At 37.9% G+C, this 17,567-nt stretch overlaps 1 protein-coding gene across 5 annotated transcripts in view; it reads left to right on the top strand.

Moving 5' to 3' along the window:
- Window positions 1-16,963, top strand: part of ATP13A4 (ATPase 13A4) — a 122,284-nt gene extending 105,321 nt beyond the window's left edge. Inside the window, exons 26-30 of one of the 5 annotated variants that reach the window (XM_032869263.1) lie at window positions 4,519-4,690; window positions 5,722-5,915; window positions 7,197-7,285; window positions 10,757-10,837; window positions 16,015-16,963. In XM_032869263.1, the coding sequence (XP_032725154.1) occupies window positions 4,519-4,690; window positions 5,722-5,915; window positions 7,197-7,285; window positions 10,757-10,837; window positions 16,015-16,227 (749 nt within the window). In that variant the 3' untranslated portion in view covers window positions 16,228-16,963. Of the gene's footprint in view, window positions 1-4,518; window positions 4,691-5,721; window positions 5,916-7,196; window positions 7,286-10,756; window positions 10,838-16,014 lie in introns of those variants that run through there. The other 4 variants (XM_032869264.1, XM_032869265.1, XM_032869267.1 and 1 more) reach the window with 4 other exon arrangements.
- Window positions 16,964-17,567: the final 604 nt, after the last annotated feature.

Raw genomic sequence — 17,567 nt, 5'->3', positions numbered from 1 at the left:
TGAAATGGGCACTTAGAATACATCAGTGAAAGAACAAAAACAAATAAAACTTCCTTTCCTTACATTCTAGCAAAATAGCACCACTAACCGCCTAGTTGTTCAAAAACCTGGAGCCATCCTTAGTTTCTCTTTTTATTACTCTTCACATCCCATACCTATGAAATTCTGGGTGGCTCTACCTGCAGAAGCTATCCTGCATCTCTCCTCTCCATCCGCAGCTCTGTAACCCCTGTCACAGAGCAATGTTGCCTCCCTTGTGGATTCCTGTAACAATCTCCCAACTGATCTTGTTTCCTCTCACCCCCATTTACCTTTCCAAGGGTAGTAGAATGTTATTTTTAAGAAATAAATTTTACTGGGGCACCTGGGTGGCTCAGTCATGAAGCGTCTGCCTTCAGCTCAGGTCATGATTCCGGGATCCTAGGATGGAGCCCCACATTGGGCTCCCTGCTCAGCGGGAAGCCAGCTTCTCCCTCTCCCACTCCCCGTGCTTGTGTTCCTGCTCTCCCTGTCTCTCTCTGTGTCAAATAAATAAATAAAATCTTTAAAAAAATAAATTTTATTGTCATCCACTTGCTTAAAATGCTTTGGCCCCTGCTTCTCTACCATCACCTCCAACCACATTGCTACTCACTTGTTCCAGGCACCCTGGTTTTTCAGTCTCTTGAGCACTGCCAAACTTGTGGGCACCACAGTACCTTTGTTTTGCCATTTCCTTTGTGTAAGATACTCTTCCGGTCAATCTTCATATGGCTTTGACTTTTTCTCATTATTCAGATCTCAGTGAGGATCTCAATTTCTCCATAGTCTTATCCACACTTGTTATTTCACTTAAATTATTTTCATATCCTAGTCAGTAGGGAATGGTATCTTATTGTGGTTTTAAATTTATTTCCCTAATAACTAATCATGTTGAATATATTTTCATGTACTTATTGGTCATTTGTATGTCTTTTTTGGAGAAATGTTTAAGTGTTTTGCTGATTTCTTAACTGGATTTTTGTCTTTTGGTTATTGAGCTCTAGAGTTCTTCAGATGTTGTGGATGTTAAAACCTTCTCATATACATTATTGCAGACATTTTCTCCCATTCTATATTGCTTTTTCCTTTTCTTGATAATATCCTTCGATGTACAAAAGTTTCTAATTATGACTAAGTCCAATGTATCTATTTATTTCTTTTATAGCTCATGCTTCAGGTGTCATATCTAAGAATCCATTGTCAAATCTAAGGTCACGTAGATTTACCCTATGTTTTCTAAAAAGAATTTTATTTTATTTTTGGCTCTTACACTGAAGTCATTGATTCTTTTTGTGTTTTTGTATTAATTTCTCTATATGGTGTGAAGTTGGGGTCCAATTCATTTATTTGGAATGAAATCTAGTTGTCTCAGCCCCATTTGTTAAAAAGACTATTCTTTCCCCAGTGGATAGTCTTAACACTCATATTGAAGAATCAATTGGACATGGATGTATGGGTTTATTTCGGGACCCTCAATTCTATTACACTCGTCTCTATGCCATTACCTTACACTATTACCACAGTGTTCTGATTACTTTTTTTATAGTAAGTTTGAAATCAGGAAGTGTTGAGTCCTCCAACATTGTTCTTTTTCAAGATTGTTTTGACTATTCAGGGTCTCCTTTAATTCAACATGGATTTGAAGATCAAATTTATTATTCTGAAAATAAAACCATTTGAATTTTGATAGAGATTGTGTTGAATCTATAGATCACCTTGGATAATATTGAAATCTCAACAATATTAAATTTTTCAATCTATGAACATCTGATGTTATTTCTTTTTACTTATGTTTTGCTTAATTTCTTTTAGCAAAGTTTGTGATTTTTAGTGTTCAACTCTTTTTCCTCTTTGGATAAACTTATTTCTAGATATTTTATTGTTTTGGATGCTTTTGAAAATGGAATTGTTCTATTAATTTATTTTTAAAATTGTTTATTGCCATTATATAGAAACACAACTGATTTTTATGTTTTGATCTTATATCTTGCAATGTAGCTGAATTTGTTTATCCTCTAGTAGCTTTCTTTCTTTCTTTCTTTTTTTTTAAAGAGCCGAAGTAGAAGTTTAATTTTTTTAAGTACGCTCCATGCTCAATGTGGGGTTCAAACTCACAATCCTGAGATCAAGACTGCATGCTCTCTCCACTGAGCAACAAAGTGCCCCTCTAGTTACTTTGTCATGTATTCTTTGGGATTCCCAATATACAGGATTATGTCACTTGTGAATAGAGATTGTTTTACTTCTTCCTTCTAATTTGGATGACTTTATTTCTTTTCCTTTTCTAATTGCTCTGGATAGAACTTTCAGTATAATGTTGAATAGCAGTGGTGAAATGGGCATTCTTGTCTTGTTCCTATCTTAGGGGGAACCTCTCAATCTTTCACCCTTGTATATAATGTTAACCCTGACATAACTTTTAATCATAGGGTTGCATGTAGCATCCTAAATTTATAATAATTTACTTTGAATTGATACCTTAACTTTAAGAGCACGCAGAACTCTGCTACTTCACAACTCTGTTTCCTCCTTTTATATTGTTGTTGACACAAATTACATCTTTATCCATTGTGTGCCCAACAACATAGATCTATAATTATTTTTTTGTGTTATCTTTTAAACCATATAGGAATAAAAACTGGAATTCAAAACCAAAAATACAATAATACAGTCTTCTATATTTGTTCAACTGGTTACTTCTACTGGACAAAATGAGGTGTCAGTAAAGAGGTAGAAATTATAAAAAATAATTCTTTAAAAAGAATCCCTTTTGGCTTGTTTTCATATTTTTTATCTCTTTATTGACTTTTCATTTTGTTTGTACGTTGCTTCCTGATTTCTTTGAGCATATTTGAAACAGTTGTTTTAAAGTCTGTCCAATATGTCCAATGCCCAGGCTTCCTCAGAGATAAATTCTGTCAATTTATTTTGTTCCATTGAATATTATAGTGTCATAACTCTGGAAATCAGATTTACCCCCTTCCCTAGGGCTTGATGGTTTTTGTTTTGCTGTTTTTTGAAGACTGTCAGAGTACATTAGTTTAATGATTTCCCTAAACTATTTTTGCAAAGACTGTATCAGTTGTTATGTGTGGTCGACGAAATCTCTGTTCCTTTGGCTTTTGTTCAGCTAGTGTTTTGATTGAGATTTTTCTCAACCTCCATCAGTTTAAAACAATGAACAAAGAAGATTGTCTTTGTTGTACAAAAGTTTCTAATTAATATTTTGCAGATTTGTTCTGTGCTGGGGCACTTTAACACTTAGTCAGGCTTGTGCTGAGTGCAGAGATCATCCAGAGTTAAAACTAAGGGGCTGTTCTGGTCTTTTCTGACATATATCTTACCTTAGGTATGTGCACGGCTTTCTCTGGTCCCCAATATACACAGGTGCTTTTGAAAGCCATAATTTCCCAAAGAAAATTTCTTTAGGTTTTCTTTATTTTGGCTGTTATTTTATGTCTCAGCTGTTATCTTTTGCCCCAGGTGATTGTGGGTAGTTGGTTAGGCTTACAATGTTTTTAAGCAGTGTATACTGCTGTCCTGAGTTAAGTTTCATATTAGGTGAGAGAGATGAGCACCTTGTGCTAGTCCTTCAGGTAACTCCCAGACAGGTTAGAACAGACCTACACAATAATTGGTGTTGAAATCTGCTCTTTTCCTCCTGTGGCCAGACATGAGAGTCCTCCCCATATTGGGAGTGTGAACAATCAACTTTGAGATTGCCACTGAGATGAAGAGGAGTATGGCAAGGGCAAGTAAAAATGACACAAAGCCTGCCTACCACTTTTAAATTGCCTTTTTTTTCTTGATTTAGCATTTGTTTGATTGCTATAAGCCTTTGTTTTTCAGAGTTCTAATGAAGTTAGTTTTAACAGTTTCTGCTTGTTTTTCGATGTTTCTGTGGAAGGTTGGGAACTTGGAACTTCCTTCTCTGCCATTTTTCTGATGTCACTCCTCATTTTGTCATTGAATATTTTAAAGCATTACTTTTTAGTGACTGTATGTTGTTTCATTATATAGATGTACCATAATTTACTGTAAATGATACAGTACTGAACATGTTTTTATACCTCTGATTTTTTTAGCTTAGGGTAAATTTCCATGAATAACCATGTCAAATGTTATGGACAATTTTCACTTTTTTCATATTTATTATTAAATTGCCCTACAGAAGGTTTGTGTCAACGTAGATTCCCATAAACAGTGTACGAAAGTATGCATTTCATCATGCCCTCACTTATAATTTTATGGCCTTTGCTCATTTAATAGGCAAAAATAAAAGTGGCTCATGATTGTTCTGTCTGCTCTCTTAAGAATTTCTCATATGACTTGAGCTGGGGCCCATTCTTGTTTCGTTCCCTCAAAAAAAAAAAAATGATGTATTTCAGTTTGTCAGTGTGCTTGGATATGTGGGCCCAAGAAGTTACACTGTTCTTCTGATGAAGAATAAAACATTTCCCTGCTCTCACAAATATAAAACTTGAATTTATTTTGTAGTGAATTTGAATGGTGCCTACCCCAAGCTGGTGCCTTTCAGGCCTGCAGGAAGGCTGATCTCCCCACCTCTGCTGCTCTCTGTGATTTTCAACATTCTTCTCAGCCTGGCTATGCACATTGTGGGCTTCATTCTGGTTCAGAGGCAGCCTTGGTATTCCATGAGGATGCACAGGTACTATCAAAACCTCGATTCCAACATTTCACATTCTAATTTCTAATGATAGGAAGCCAATGGTTCTTCATTCTTCTAGAATTGTTGGCTTCTTTAAGTCCCTTGGGAAAATTTCCAGTGATCTTCTATTCTCAGTAGCACAGTTTGAGGATGTTATTCTATGGCATGAATCTTTTCCTGTCTTGTGTCTTAACGACCTATGACCATTTTTTATATCTAGGGTGACCATGCATTGTAATTTGCCCAGTCAGCCCCTCTTTAAGCCTGATATAACAATGAAACTAATTGTAATTAATTACTGAAGTGTAATTGGCATACCACATTATATTAGTTTCAGGTGTACGAGCTATCGGTTTGGCAATTCTATACATCATTCAGTGCTTAACCACGATAAGCACCATCTATCACCATACGTTATTATGATACTCCTGATTATATTCTCTATGCTGTACTTTGCATCCCTGTGACTTATTCAGCTGTATCTGGAAATCTGTACATCTTAATCCCCTTTATCTATTTTCCCCACCCACCCCCGTTCATGTCTCCTCTGGCAAGTACCAGTTTTTCTGATGATATTTGTCTTTTTCTTTTACATTAAAATCTGTTCTTATTGTATGACAAATTATATAGTCACCTTATTTATAAATGTCTAGAGATCTTAAGCCATGAGAGGGAAGAATCATGACTTACTCATGTCTTTTCCACATATCCAAAATACACATGATGGGTGTCCAATTTATTGAACATATATATAATTTGCTTATCTATCTATTCTCTATCTATCCATCATCTTCCATCATCTGTTTATCTATCATCTATCTATTTATCATCTAGCTATCTTTTATCTATTCATCTATCCAAAATATAGATCTATCTGTGCTGGTTTCCTTCTCCTTACTTTTCAGTATATTCTTCCCCAAAGTATAAGCAATTACATTGAGGGCATGGAGTCCTACAGATACAAATGATCTAAATGTTCCATAAAGACTTGTCATCTTACTTCATTACATTTTTTTTTGCTTCCTTTTTAGTGTCTGCACACTACAAAATGAAAACATCTCAAAGTTAATTATTTCTCCAACTGCTCCAGAAAAAATTGGAAATAATGGTGCCTTCACAAGCTTTGAGAACACTACCATATGGTTCTTAGGAACAGTCAACTGTATCATTGTGGCTCTTATTTTCTCTAAAGGAAAACCGTTTAGGCAGCCCATCTATACAAACTGTGAGTAGCATTGTAGTAGATCAGAGGTGAGAGGTCACCAGAGGGAACAGATATTCCTAGGTTACTCAGGGAGCAGCTGCAGAGTTGATGATTATCTTGGGTTTGCTGACTTCTACTCTAAGGTTTGCTAAAACACATCATGTAGCCTCATCCTTTGCTCCTTCCTTCAAAGCTACATTAAATTCTAGGGTTTATTTCTCTACCCTTTCCTTCACCAGAGGTTTGTATCTAGGTGTCTTTTTATGACACCACTCCAGATTGGGATGGCCATTTATTTCCTTGTCAGTTTTTGTCACAATTCTTCTGGGAGGAAGTGGAGAGAAGCATCGCAGTGTTCAGACGGAACATGTCTCCTGCCATGAAGACAATGATTAAGATGGTTGGCAGCCTGGGAGTGGGTCCTTCCTGAAGGAACCTGGCCTTAGTGATTGTGGAGGCTCTTAGACAAAGTACCTACAACCACCTTACATTCTGGGCTGGGGTGGGGAATGTGTTAGGACATGTGGGTGACCTGATTAGCTCTTGAGACATTTATTTGTATGCCACCACTACCTCTCTAATTGGGAAGATTTAGAAGCACAAGTTGAACAATCAATATCCTCATAAAGATGTGTTTGTTCAGAGAAAGTTATTTTGCCCTTCTTCTTAGGATGAGAAAGCAGTCAAATGCTGACCTGTACATGACTGTCATTTAAACATTTGATTATTTATAGCCCTCCTTTTTTTCCAGAAAAGGATTTGAAGCAGGTTTTTTTTTTAAGGTTTTTAATTTATTATTTGACAGACAGAGATCACAAATAGGCAGAGAGGCAGGCTGAGAGAGAGGAGGAAGCAGGCTCCCTGCTGAGCAGAAAGTCCGATGCGGGGCTTGATTCCAGGACCCTGGGATCATGACCTGAGCTGAGGGCAGAGGCTTTAACCCACTGAGACACCCAGGCACCCCTGAGGCAGGTGTTTTGTATTAAAAAGACTCAGGTATTTAAATGTCTTCAAGACATTTTTTGAATATATATCAATGTTGCTCTCTCTATATTTCCTACTTTTATTAATTGAAACTTACAACATGCATGTGAAAATTCCCACTTGCCTCAAGGACATGCATAGAAATTGTGGAGGTGAGACCCATTGCATAGAAATGAGTACTTTCCATTTATTATGCTGTGTTTGGGCATAGAAATCAAGTAAATTTAATCAGTGTTAATCTAGAATATGTCTATCAATAGATGTGACATTCTATATTCTGATTTCTCTAAATGATAGTTTGTGTTCTTATTTCCTCAGATATATTTGTCCTTGTGCTGGTCCTACAGCTGAGTGTGTGTCTGTTCATTCTATTTGCTGATATTCCAGAATTATATAGGCGTTTGGATGTAAGTCTTATCTCTGGGATATGATGATGGTTTATAGTTATGTAACACCCTGACTGCAAGAAGCAGGTCACAATTGCAAGTGACACAGATTCTTGACACTGATTATTCTTTTCAAATAGTAGAGTTAAAAAGAATACTGAATTTATTCATATTTTGTATTTAAGCTGGCCAGGAAATAAGATTCTATCTAGTCTTGATTTCCATGTATTTCAGAAGCATTGAACATTTTTCTTTTAAAAGATCCCTGTAAGAATGGAAAAATCTATTTATATATATATATTCTCTTTCAAGTGTGAGACATTTTTTTCTAAATGCTTCTGTTTTGAAGCTGTTGAAAACAGTTTGCCTATTACACTTTTTCTGTTAATTCTCAAATCTGTGTTTACATCTTTTTTTTAAAAAAAAACTCATTAAAAACATGTTTGTCTATATATTCATATTTAATGTCTGCAAAACTTGTTTGAAAAGAGCCATACCTTGCCTCATGAATTGTCTAATAATATGTAGTTTTGAGACAAATTTAAAACTCTTTAAGAGACAATTTTTACATATTTGAGCAAGGAAAAAAATATATATTTCTATTATTTTAATCTATACTCTCAAATCAGAAGTTCATTATTTCCAAATGTCCTTTAGACCAATAAGTAGAATAGAGAAGAGATGGTAAAACGAAATGAGTTTTCTCACTTAGTGCTACGTGAGCCTACCTGGCCTCCTCTCCATCTCAAAGACACATTTCAAGAACGTCAAAATCCTATCTTATTCATTCTCATATTACCGGTGCCTAACATAGCCCATGGCACATAATGGCAATAAATGACTGACTGGCTGTTGTAGATTAGGTTCCTACATGGAGATGAGCACTAGGAGCTCACAGTTCATTGCAAACCAGCAAAACCTTCACAAACCCTTCTTGACATGTGACACACAAACTAATGTCTATGTTTATTTTTCATTTTGATAATTGTGTCACTGTGGCTAACACTGTAATTGCCACTGTTATTAAACATCTCCATGAATTAGAGTAAGAACTCATGGAGATAGTCTTTGTGCACTAGTCTTCTAAGGAAGTTAAAACTTCTTAATCCTGCAGAAGTTAGGGTCAAGACATGTTAGGTTTATTCGCACTCTTTAAAAGCAAAAACTCTTATGGAAAGGCTGATGTCTTTGAGGGGAACCTGTGTGAGGTCATTGCTAACATGACTGCAAAGGAGTTTCCAGAGAATTATTGCTCACCTTAAAAATAACTATTTTTCTTCTTATTACACAAAATTGCAAGTGCATTTTAGTAAGTGACTATGCAGGCAAAGAAAATTATAACATTATTCACTATATCCGTCCATCTTTGAAACTTCAATATTATAAATGTGCATTGACTGATTTATGAAGTTTATTTTAAATGGAGTCACGCTGTTTTATAACCTAGTTATTGCTCATTTTTCAAAAAGTGCATGATTTTTCAAAAATAGAGAATACATTCACACAGTTTAAAATTCAAAAATTAGAAACTCTACATCCTCCCATCCTTTTTCCCCAGCTGCCAGGTCCCCTCTCTCAAGGCAACTGATGACACCCCTTTATTTTATATACTCTCAGGCATATTTTATACATATGCATGCATACATATATATCATTTTTACATGAATAGTAGCAGACTATTACATTTGTCCAGGTGTTCTGAGCTGGAGATGGCAAGGTGAGATGAGATATGTAAGCAAGTTTTGGAGGAGCTGCCCATATTGGAAAGAACATTAGCAAGCCAGAAAAGGAGGGGGAGAGTCCCCCACTCTGATGTGGGTCTGACCTCCATGAAGGAGGGCCAGATGAGTAGGGGTTCAGACTACAGTGCAGTTCTTTTTTTTTTTTAATTCTTTTATTTTTGAAGATTTCATTTATTCATTTGAGAGAGAATGAATTGAAGAGAGAGATGGGGGGTGAGCATAAGCCCATGGGATGGGGAGAGGGGCAGAGGGAGAAGGAGAAGCAGACTCCCCTCTGAACGGGGAGCCCGATGCAGGGCTCAGTCCCAGGACTCTGGGATCATTACCTGAGCTGAAGGCAGACACTTAACTGATTGAGCCACCTAGGCACTGGGTGGTGCAATTCTAATAAAGCCCGACTATAGTTGCTTATCAGAGGTGTCTAGTTTCTCACAAGAATGAATGCAGTGAGAAGGCCTGCCATCCTCAGTTATTAGCTATGAGCAACCCATGGGAAGCGTGGCCTCAGGGGGAGCATGGTGGGAGATTCTGAGTGGCACTGCAGCGTCTGCCACTTATTCTTCCAGTAGGACACTTCCATGGAGCATGTTCACAGCTGCCCCAAACACATACTAATTCTTCACCTTGTTCTTTCATTAGACAGTGTATTCTGATAATTGCTTCATATCAGTACATAAAGCTTCCTCATTCCTTTTTTATGCTAACATATTATTTCAATATACGTACATGAACCATAATTTATCTGTAGTCCCATATTGATTGACATTTAAGTTGCTTCCAGTGTTTAAAACTGCAATGAAATAACCTTATACATATATCATTTCAGGCACATACAAATATGTCTCTAGGATAAATTCCCAGAAATGGTTTTGAACTTTTAATTTTAATAGCATTGCCTACCACAGAGCTGTACCACTTTTTAATCCCTTGTTGTGGAAGGCAGTGTATGAGGCAGTTGCCCTGCCCAGAGGTGTGCACTTGGCTTCATTTCGTTCATCCATCCATCCATTCCTTCATTTATCTACCCATCCATCCATTCAGTATACATATCTATTATATACATCATGTGCCTGGGGAGGGATTGAGAAAGATTCAGAGAAACTGGGGGAAAAGGCAGGAAGGGTCAGCTTCATTTCAGACCTGTTTGCTGCATCTGTGAGTACCCTCGTCATGGCACCTTCCATGCAGCTGTACACACAGTTCTGAGGGTGCAACCTTGAATCGAGTCTCAAAAGCAGGGCTCAGCTGAGGGGAGTTGTGGGACCAGAGAGAAGAGGGCAACACTGCCCATTGTGGAGGTTTGACATGTGTATCCTCAGAGCCTCCTGGGAATAGGGCCACATTCCTGTATTCCTTTGCAAAAGCAAACAATGGAAGCAAACAAAAAACACTCTTATCAAATTTATCAAATTTTGATAAAATTTATTTTAGGAAATTTAGAAATTACAGGGGAACCAAAAAATAAAAAGAAGAAGAAAGAAAAATAAAAGAAAATAAAGGAACAATCACAGTTTACAAATCATTGGAATCATTGGCTATAAGCCTTCCACATTGTTTGATACATGCATAAAAACATGTCTTATTATATGTATTATACGTATGTGTGTATTATGTATATGTAACATACACACAATGCATGTCTATTACATACATGATCTATAACCTATGAAAATGTACACCATGAACATGTGAACATTTTTCTAGTGTTTATTTTTCTTCAAACTAACAGTGACTCTCCATCTCCCACCAGCTGCTCTGCACTCCTGTTCTGTGGAGGGTCTACATCATCATTATGCTCAGTTCCAATTTCATTGTGTCCCTTGTTGTGGAGGTAAGTGCCCCGGGGGTACTGATCATTTGGGGCAGAGATGGACAGGGCATTCTTTGGGAGTCTGAAAAAAGCAACGGTCTTATTTGATAAGACTCAGTAGTGCCAGGGGCTCCATTCCTCAGCCACATGAACAATGGTGCTTTCTCCTGGTGAATTCCAAACAAAGTGTTAGTTCTCCCATCTACAGAGCGCACCAGGAGAAAATGGAATTATGGTATCCAAAGTCCTGTTCATTTATAAAATCCACAAATAGAGAACCAACTCATTTTTTAAGTTAAATATGATTCACATACTATAAAATCTATCTTCTTGAAGTATGCAGTTCAGTGGTTTTTAGTATATTAACCAAGTTGTACAACCATTGCCACTAATTCCAGAACATTCTCATCACCCCAGAAGAAATCCCGTGCCCAGTAGCAGTCACTCCTCATTCCCCTTTCCCATCCTTCACCCCTTGGCAACCACTAATTTACTTTCTGTCTCTATGGATTTGCCTGTTCTGGACATTTCACATAAAGGGAATCATATAATATATGGCCTTTTCTGTCTGACTTCTTTTACTTAACAACTTCTATTACTTTTACTTTACAGATGGGAGATAAGATTCATAGAGCTTTTCCTGGCTTTTATTCTTCATCTCCCATTTGCTCTATTCCCTCAGTAAAATGAGTCTGTGCTCCCTCTTTCTTTGGCTACGTGGTTCACTCTCACCTCCTTCAGTGCTATTAGACAAACTCTGTATTCTTCAAAGCCTCCTGAAGAACCGGGAGCATCCCTGGAAAAGGCATCTGTGTCAAAGGGGAGGTGAGCATCAGGATTCATTCTGTCCACATTCTTTCTTCTGGTTGCAAACCCAGCCTTGTTCCAGTGAGGGGGAGATTCATGGTGGGTGGACGGTATCTGGAACCTGAATTCCCTGCAGAACCTTCCATACTAGGCAGGGTAAAAACTGCGCAGGAGCTGGTGGCAGAACAGAGTATGGAATGAAGGTACTGGAGCCTCTCTCTGTACGCAAACCAGGGCCTCTCAAACTGGGATGGGCACCAGAGTTACCTGGAAGTACCTTGTTAAAACACAGGTTGTCCAGGCCTTCTCCTAGCATTTCTGATTCAGTAGGTCTGGAAAAGTTGCTTCTAACAGGTTGTCAGGTGATCCTGATACTGCTGGTTGAGAAACCACATTGACAAGGACCATGCTAACCCATAGAGATCTCCAAAACCACCAAATTAATAAAAGAGCATCACATGGGTGACCTCATACCTAGCTGCAGAAGGGTGAACCTTGCCCTTTAAGGGATATTCTTATGTATGTATCTTGTCCCTGGCGATGATCACATTATTTCCTCTGTTTAGTGCATCTGCCCCCATGTCTGCATATTGAAATGCTATTTCATCCTCTATGGCACCATTGTAGTACCATCCTCTTTGTGAATCTTTCCCAAAGCCTGGATAGGTTAGACAAGTAACAGTGGCTTAAACAATGAAGATATTTATTGATTTACTTAAGAAGATAGGAGGTATCGCTTCTCAGCCTTTTGGCTAAGATCAAGTGAAGAAGATAGGAGGTAAGTGGTTGCAGGGCTGGTTTAGTACCTCAGTGGTGTCACTGGGGATCATGAATCTTTCACTTTTCTCTCTCTCCATGTTTAGATATTGGCCTTTCACGTTTGTGTGTATTGCTTATGTGTCCAGATCACTTCCATGTAGCTGAGCATTATCTCTGTTTTAATGCAGGAGGACATGAAGGCACCAGCAATCTTTTTCCCCTCAAGTATGAACCTTTTACAAGGAAACAAAATAATTTCCTACAGCCACCTGATGCTTCATTGGTTAGAACTGTGTCTTATCTACTCAACCTGAGTAGTAAAGGATTCTGGAAAACTGGATCTATGCCAAAAAATTAGACAGATTGGCTTAGATTGCTTGTGAGGTATTTTTTTCCCCCTTTAAGGTAGAAAGGAAAAAGTTGGAAGGAGTGTACTGAACAACAAAGTAGGATACATTGTAGGAGGACTTCTCCAGCCCTTCCCCTACCATTTCTGATTCAGTAGGTCTGGTGACAGGTGCCAGGTAACTAAGCAATGAAGTCTGCCATAATCCCCTAGTAAGAAGCTGTTCAACTGCCATTACATTTGCAGAAGTATTCTACCTGGGTTTGAATCCTGGGTCCACCCTTTCCTGCTGCCTGACTCTGGGTGACACCTGCTATTCCACTTCTCTGTGTCTTTGTTTCTTCATCTGAAAGACAAGTGATAATAAGCGTACCTTACCTCAAAGGGTTGCTGTGAGCATGAAATGTGAACACAGAAAAGCACATAGTAAATATTTGATAGTATAATCTATTAATATTATATTTTCTCTTGTGGTACTTCGTATTTCTTACTTTGAATCTATCAGTCATTCAGGATTTCATTTGTTTATTCGCTCTTTCCACGAACATTTGTTGACCATGTGCCATGTCCTTGGGGACAATGCAAGGTGGATTTTGATGACCTTGTCCATTGCTCAGAGTTTAGAGTGAGCAAGAGGATAAATGCCACAGCTATGTGTGTATAGGTTGTATATGGATATAAACTGTGCTGGCAAGAACTCACCTCAGTACCTGCAATATCTAAAACCCTGCTTTATTCTAATAGAAGCTGGGTAAAGTTTTGTTCAATTATTAAATGTAAGAGGTGATGCTGCTTGCCTGCAGCAGATGGAGAGGGTAATTTGATACTCATGAAAGATTAAGTTTCTCCTCTTTTTCTTGTGTTGAGTGAGAAGTGGAGATAGGCGTGGATGTTTAGTGTGGGTTCCCAGCAGCTTTCTCACTGAGAAATAACACTGTGAGATCCCACCTCTCACCACCAGGCTCTTCCACTGCCATCGCCAGTTGTTTGAGGTTACTCTTCTCCTGCTGTCAGGGGATACTCAGGAACAAGGCAAAGCCATTTGAGTCTGTGGTGAAGGACCTTGTAATGGAGAATTACGGACACTGAGATTTCTTGCCTTACAAGGTGAGCCTAGCAGAGTAGTAGTAGTAGTAAAGTAGTAGTAAAGACCCCAGACTGTCATGGATGCAGCAAGATACTTTCCTCAGGTAGTTGTAGGTATGTCTGACTGCAGATGCTAAAGATTCCTGGGATAGGCATGCTAACTCCATACTCCCTGGCCAGCCTGTGACAGAGATCATCCAGAGAGGTTTTGGGGGACAGGCATGAGGGATGGCTGGCCTCTTTTTGTATAGTCCTGAATATTGCCTGGTCTGCTAAGAGGTCTAACCCTACCCCTAATCTTAGAATGGCCTAACAAACAGATTTGAATGGAACCTTATCTTTACTTCTCTTTCTCATGATGTAACCTCCAGCTGAAAGGCAGAGGAGCTAACATGGATAGCTTAATTCTCCTTCTTTGTCTTAAAATTAATTATGTGTGTGTGTGTGTGTATACATACATATATATATATATATATATATATATATATATATACACACACACACATATGAATTGTTTTCATAGCCAATCTGAAGAGCTTGTGTGATGAAGTTTTGTTTTTTGTTTTTTAAGAAATGGTATTTCATAAAGAGGTTCTTTTTGTTTCTAGTTCTACATTTAATTTACAATGTAGAGTGATAGGAAAGATCACTTCCCAGTGCTTTAGTTTCCTTTTACAGAGCAGTGAAGTGATACAGGTCATCATAACTCTACATAACTCTAGAACTGTGAAAACACTCAGTGCGTGACATACAGCACTAAAGTCCATGTGTGTGTCTGTGTTTTGCTTTGTTTCATTTGTTTTAAAACCTGCTAAATTTTCCCAGAGGTAAGTCAAATTTTAAGACCATTAATTGGATACCTATGATCCTGCCTTATTCCAGCTCTAAGGAGAACTACTCTTCTCTTATGGATTAAGAAGGACAAAAATCCTTTGGTATGGGAAAGTAGAATCACAAATCTGGCTAGGATTTGTGAGCCCTGAGGATTGCAAGATGGTCTTGAGATGACTATGTGGGTCTTTAAAAGCCTGTTAACAGATGATCCATTTTTAGAGAATGATTCAGACTAGTTGTACCCCTTATTTCCATTGGCAATGGGAGTCAAATGTCAAAGATAGGTGAATTTTAGGAAAACTGCTACTCTGGCATAATTGACTCTTCTAATTTAGCAAAGATAGCACTGACAAACACCAAAATGAGTTTTAAACCTGTGGGACAGCAGGATTTTTTTCTTTTTGTTTCTTTTATGATAACTTCAAGATGGTTAGCTTTTATGGCTACATATGATAAAAATGAAAAATTAACAAAATAATCACTCATACATTCTATGTTGTAAGTTATAATTTGGGCTCAATTTGAGGCTCTGTCATGAAATAAAATAACAGTCTAAAATGTTTCCAAAGAGACGTATCTTTTGTAATCTTAAAAAATGCATTGCAATGAAATATTTGTAGGTGAAGGTCAAAGGCCACAACCAACATAGTGCATAGCCATTTGTTAAATAGCTCAGAAGGGTGGCAAAGGGATGCACCTATATCATGCCATATCTTGCATTATAAGGAGAGTTACATAATCTTTATGACAAACATAACAGGAAGGACTTATTATTTCTGCTTACTGAGGCTCAGGAAAAGTAATTAATTTGTCCATAGTAGATGTCAGATATAGAACCTGAATCCAGATCTGTCCAAGTCTAAGACTGGTGCATATTTCAACTTTACTGACCTCTGTTTGTAACTATGCACTTATATGCCAGCGCATACCAAAGCCACATCATACCCATGGCACGTCTTTCTGTTGGGTAATTCCATTTGGTGGTAAATAATTTTAAATATCAGTTTATATGAAATTAAATATGGGTGTGGTATGGAGTAGTTTGCAGAATTTGAATGATTTCAATTTAATTTATATACAAGATTTAGGAGAAATTTCACCCTTGAGACAGACTACTTCAAGTTGTTTCTAGATTCTTGAAACTATGTACCTCTCTCTCCTCCTAGAAGAGTTCCACAAGTGGAAAAGTTTGAGAGGCTGAGACCTAACCCATTAAACCATATTGGAATTGTTTGTCCAGGCCTCAAGCTTTTTGTCAAGCTGGATCTAAGCAGCCAATGTGGTGGTTCCTTCTTGGGGTGTATGGAGGGCCCTAACCTGGAAATATTTGACTTCTGATTATAAAGAGTAACTCTTTCTTTTGCAGGAGGCCATTATTGAAAATCGAGCCCTGTGGATGACTTTCAAAAGGTGTTTTGGCTATCAGTCAAAAAGTCAGTATCGGATATGGCAGAGAACCTTGGCAAATGACCCTAGTTGGCCACTATTAAACAAAACATCTTACTCTGACATGCCAGGGTGTGGAAGAGGAGTGTCTTATAGCAATCCAGTGTTTGAGAGCAATGAAGAACAACTCTGAAGCCAGTGCGATATACAAATTAACAAAACATGGAAATGATGACAGAGAGCAGTTTCAGTGAGCTTCAAGCAATGAGACTCTTCTAAAATCAGCTGGAGTTTCTGGAATCAAAAACCTACCCAATCATGGTGACAAATTAAAAACTTGATAAAATACTTTCTACAGAGCAGAACACTGCCCCAGAAGAGTGCTTTCCTCTTAGCTTCTGAAAATATTGATGGTGTTAGTGAATCAAGAATGGGGCCAAGGATGGCAATTGACCTAGAGATTGGGAAGCTAATGGACAAAGAGAATATATAATCTTTCTTCTTAGATAACATATTTTTTAAATGAGTTGAGAGAAAGTAGTACTATGTGTAGTCATAGAATTATAACATGCAAAAGATCCCTTTTGAATTTGTGTTTTGTTGGAGGAAAAACAAATGCATGGGAGACATCACACCAATCTTCACTGTCCAGTTTCCTTTCTTTTATGGTACTTTCAGAGTTGAGACAATTCCCTCTGCCTCTGGCCTTCCCCTACATATTACTAAGGATGGGCTAAGCTGATGTTGCAATAACAAACAACTCCCTTGTCTCAGTGGCTTGACACACAAGAACTTCTTTTATGGTCCAGGTGACACTAGACTAGCTTTCTTCACAGTGCTGACTGCCTCAGTCTGTTGGCCCCACTGACTGAAAACAAGGACTCCACGTTCATTGTGATGGGGAAGGAAGAGTCTGGAGATCACACAGGGCTTTCACCCTAAAACTGGATGTATTTCTTCCACTACTTGAATCTCATTCATTAGGGATTTGGCAAAGAAGTTGCAACATACAGTCACTTGTGTTTAGGGCTGGTTTCATGGGCGTATGACCTGCGTAGTCATCTAGATCCCCATGTTTAGAAGGGCCCCACCTTTATTTTAATGCTTTGCTGTCGCCACCTTGAAATTCTTAATTTTGAAATACCCACATTTTCATTTTGGATTCAGCCCCACAAATTATGTAGTTGGTCCAGCTTGTATTCTTAGGAAAGAAAGGAAAGTAGCACATATCAAAGAGCACAGACAGTGTCCTCTAAGGTCTACATCTCCTGCCCCTGTGAACATTTCCTGTTTTAGGAACTCCACATCTCACATATTCAACTTGAGGTATTTCCACTCCTCTGGCTCTATTATTTTTGAGAAAAGTTAGTCTTGTGCTACAACATTATATGTTATCATTAACATAAATCCTTACACAATCTACTCATTTCTTAAGTCTGAGGCTTAAGTCTATTTTCTGAAAATAAAAATGGCCCTTATTTTTACCACTCTTACAATTTCATTTTTTTTATTCATTTAGCACAGAAAACACTA

Source organism: Lontra canadensis, unplaced genomic scaffold (assembly GCF_010015895.1).
Source record: "Lontra canadensis isolate GAN:19392208 unplaced genomic scaffold, GSC_riverotter_1.0 scaffold38, whole genome shotgun sequence".
NCBI classification, from domain to species: Eukaryota; Metazoa; Chordata; class Mammalia; order Carnivora; family Mustelidae; genus Lontra; species Lontra canadensis.
Note: the sequence above shows the minus strand (reverse complement) of the source record. Positions and strands in the feature narration are given on the sequence as shown.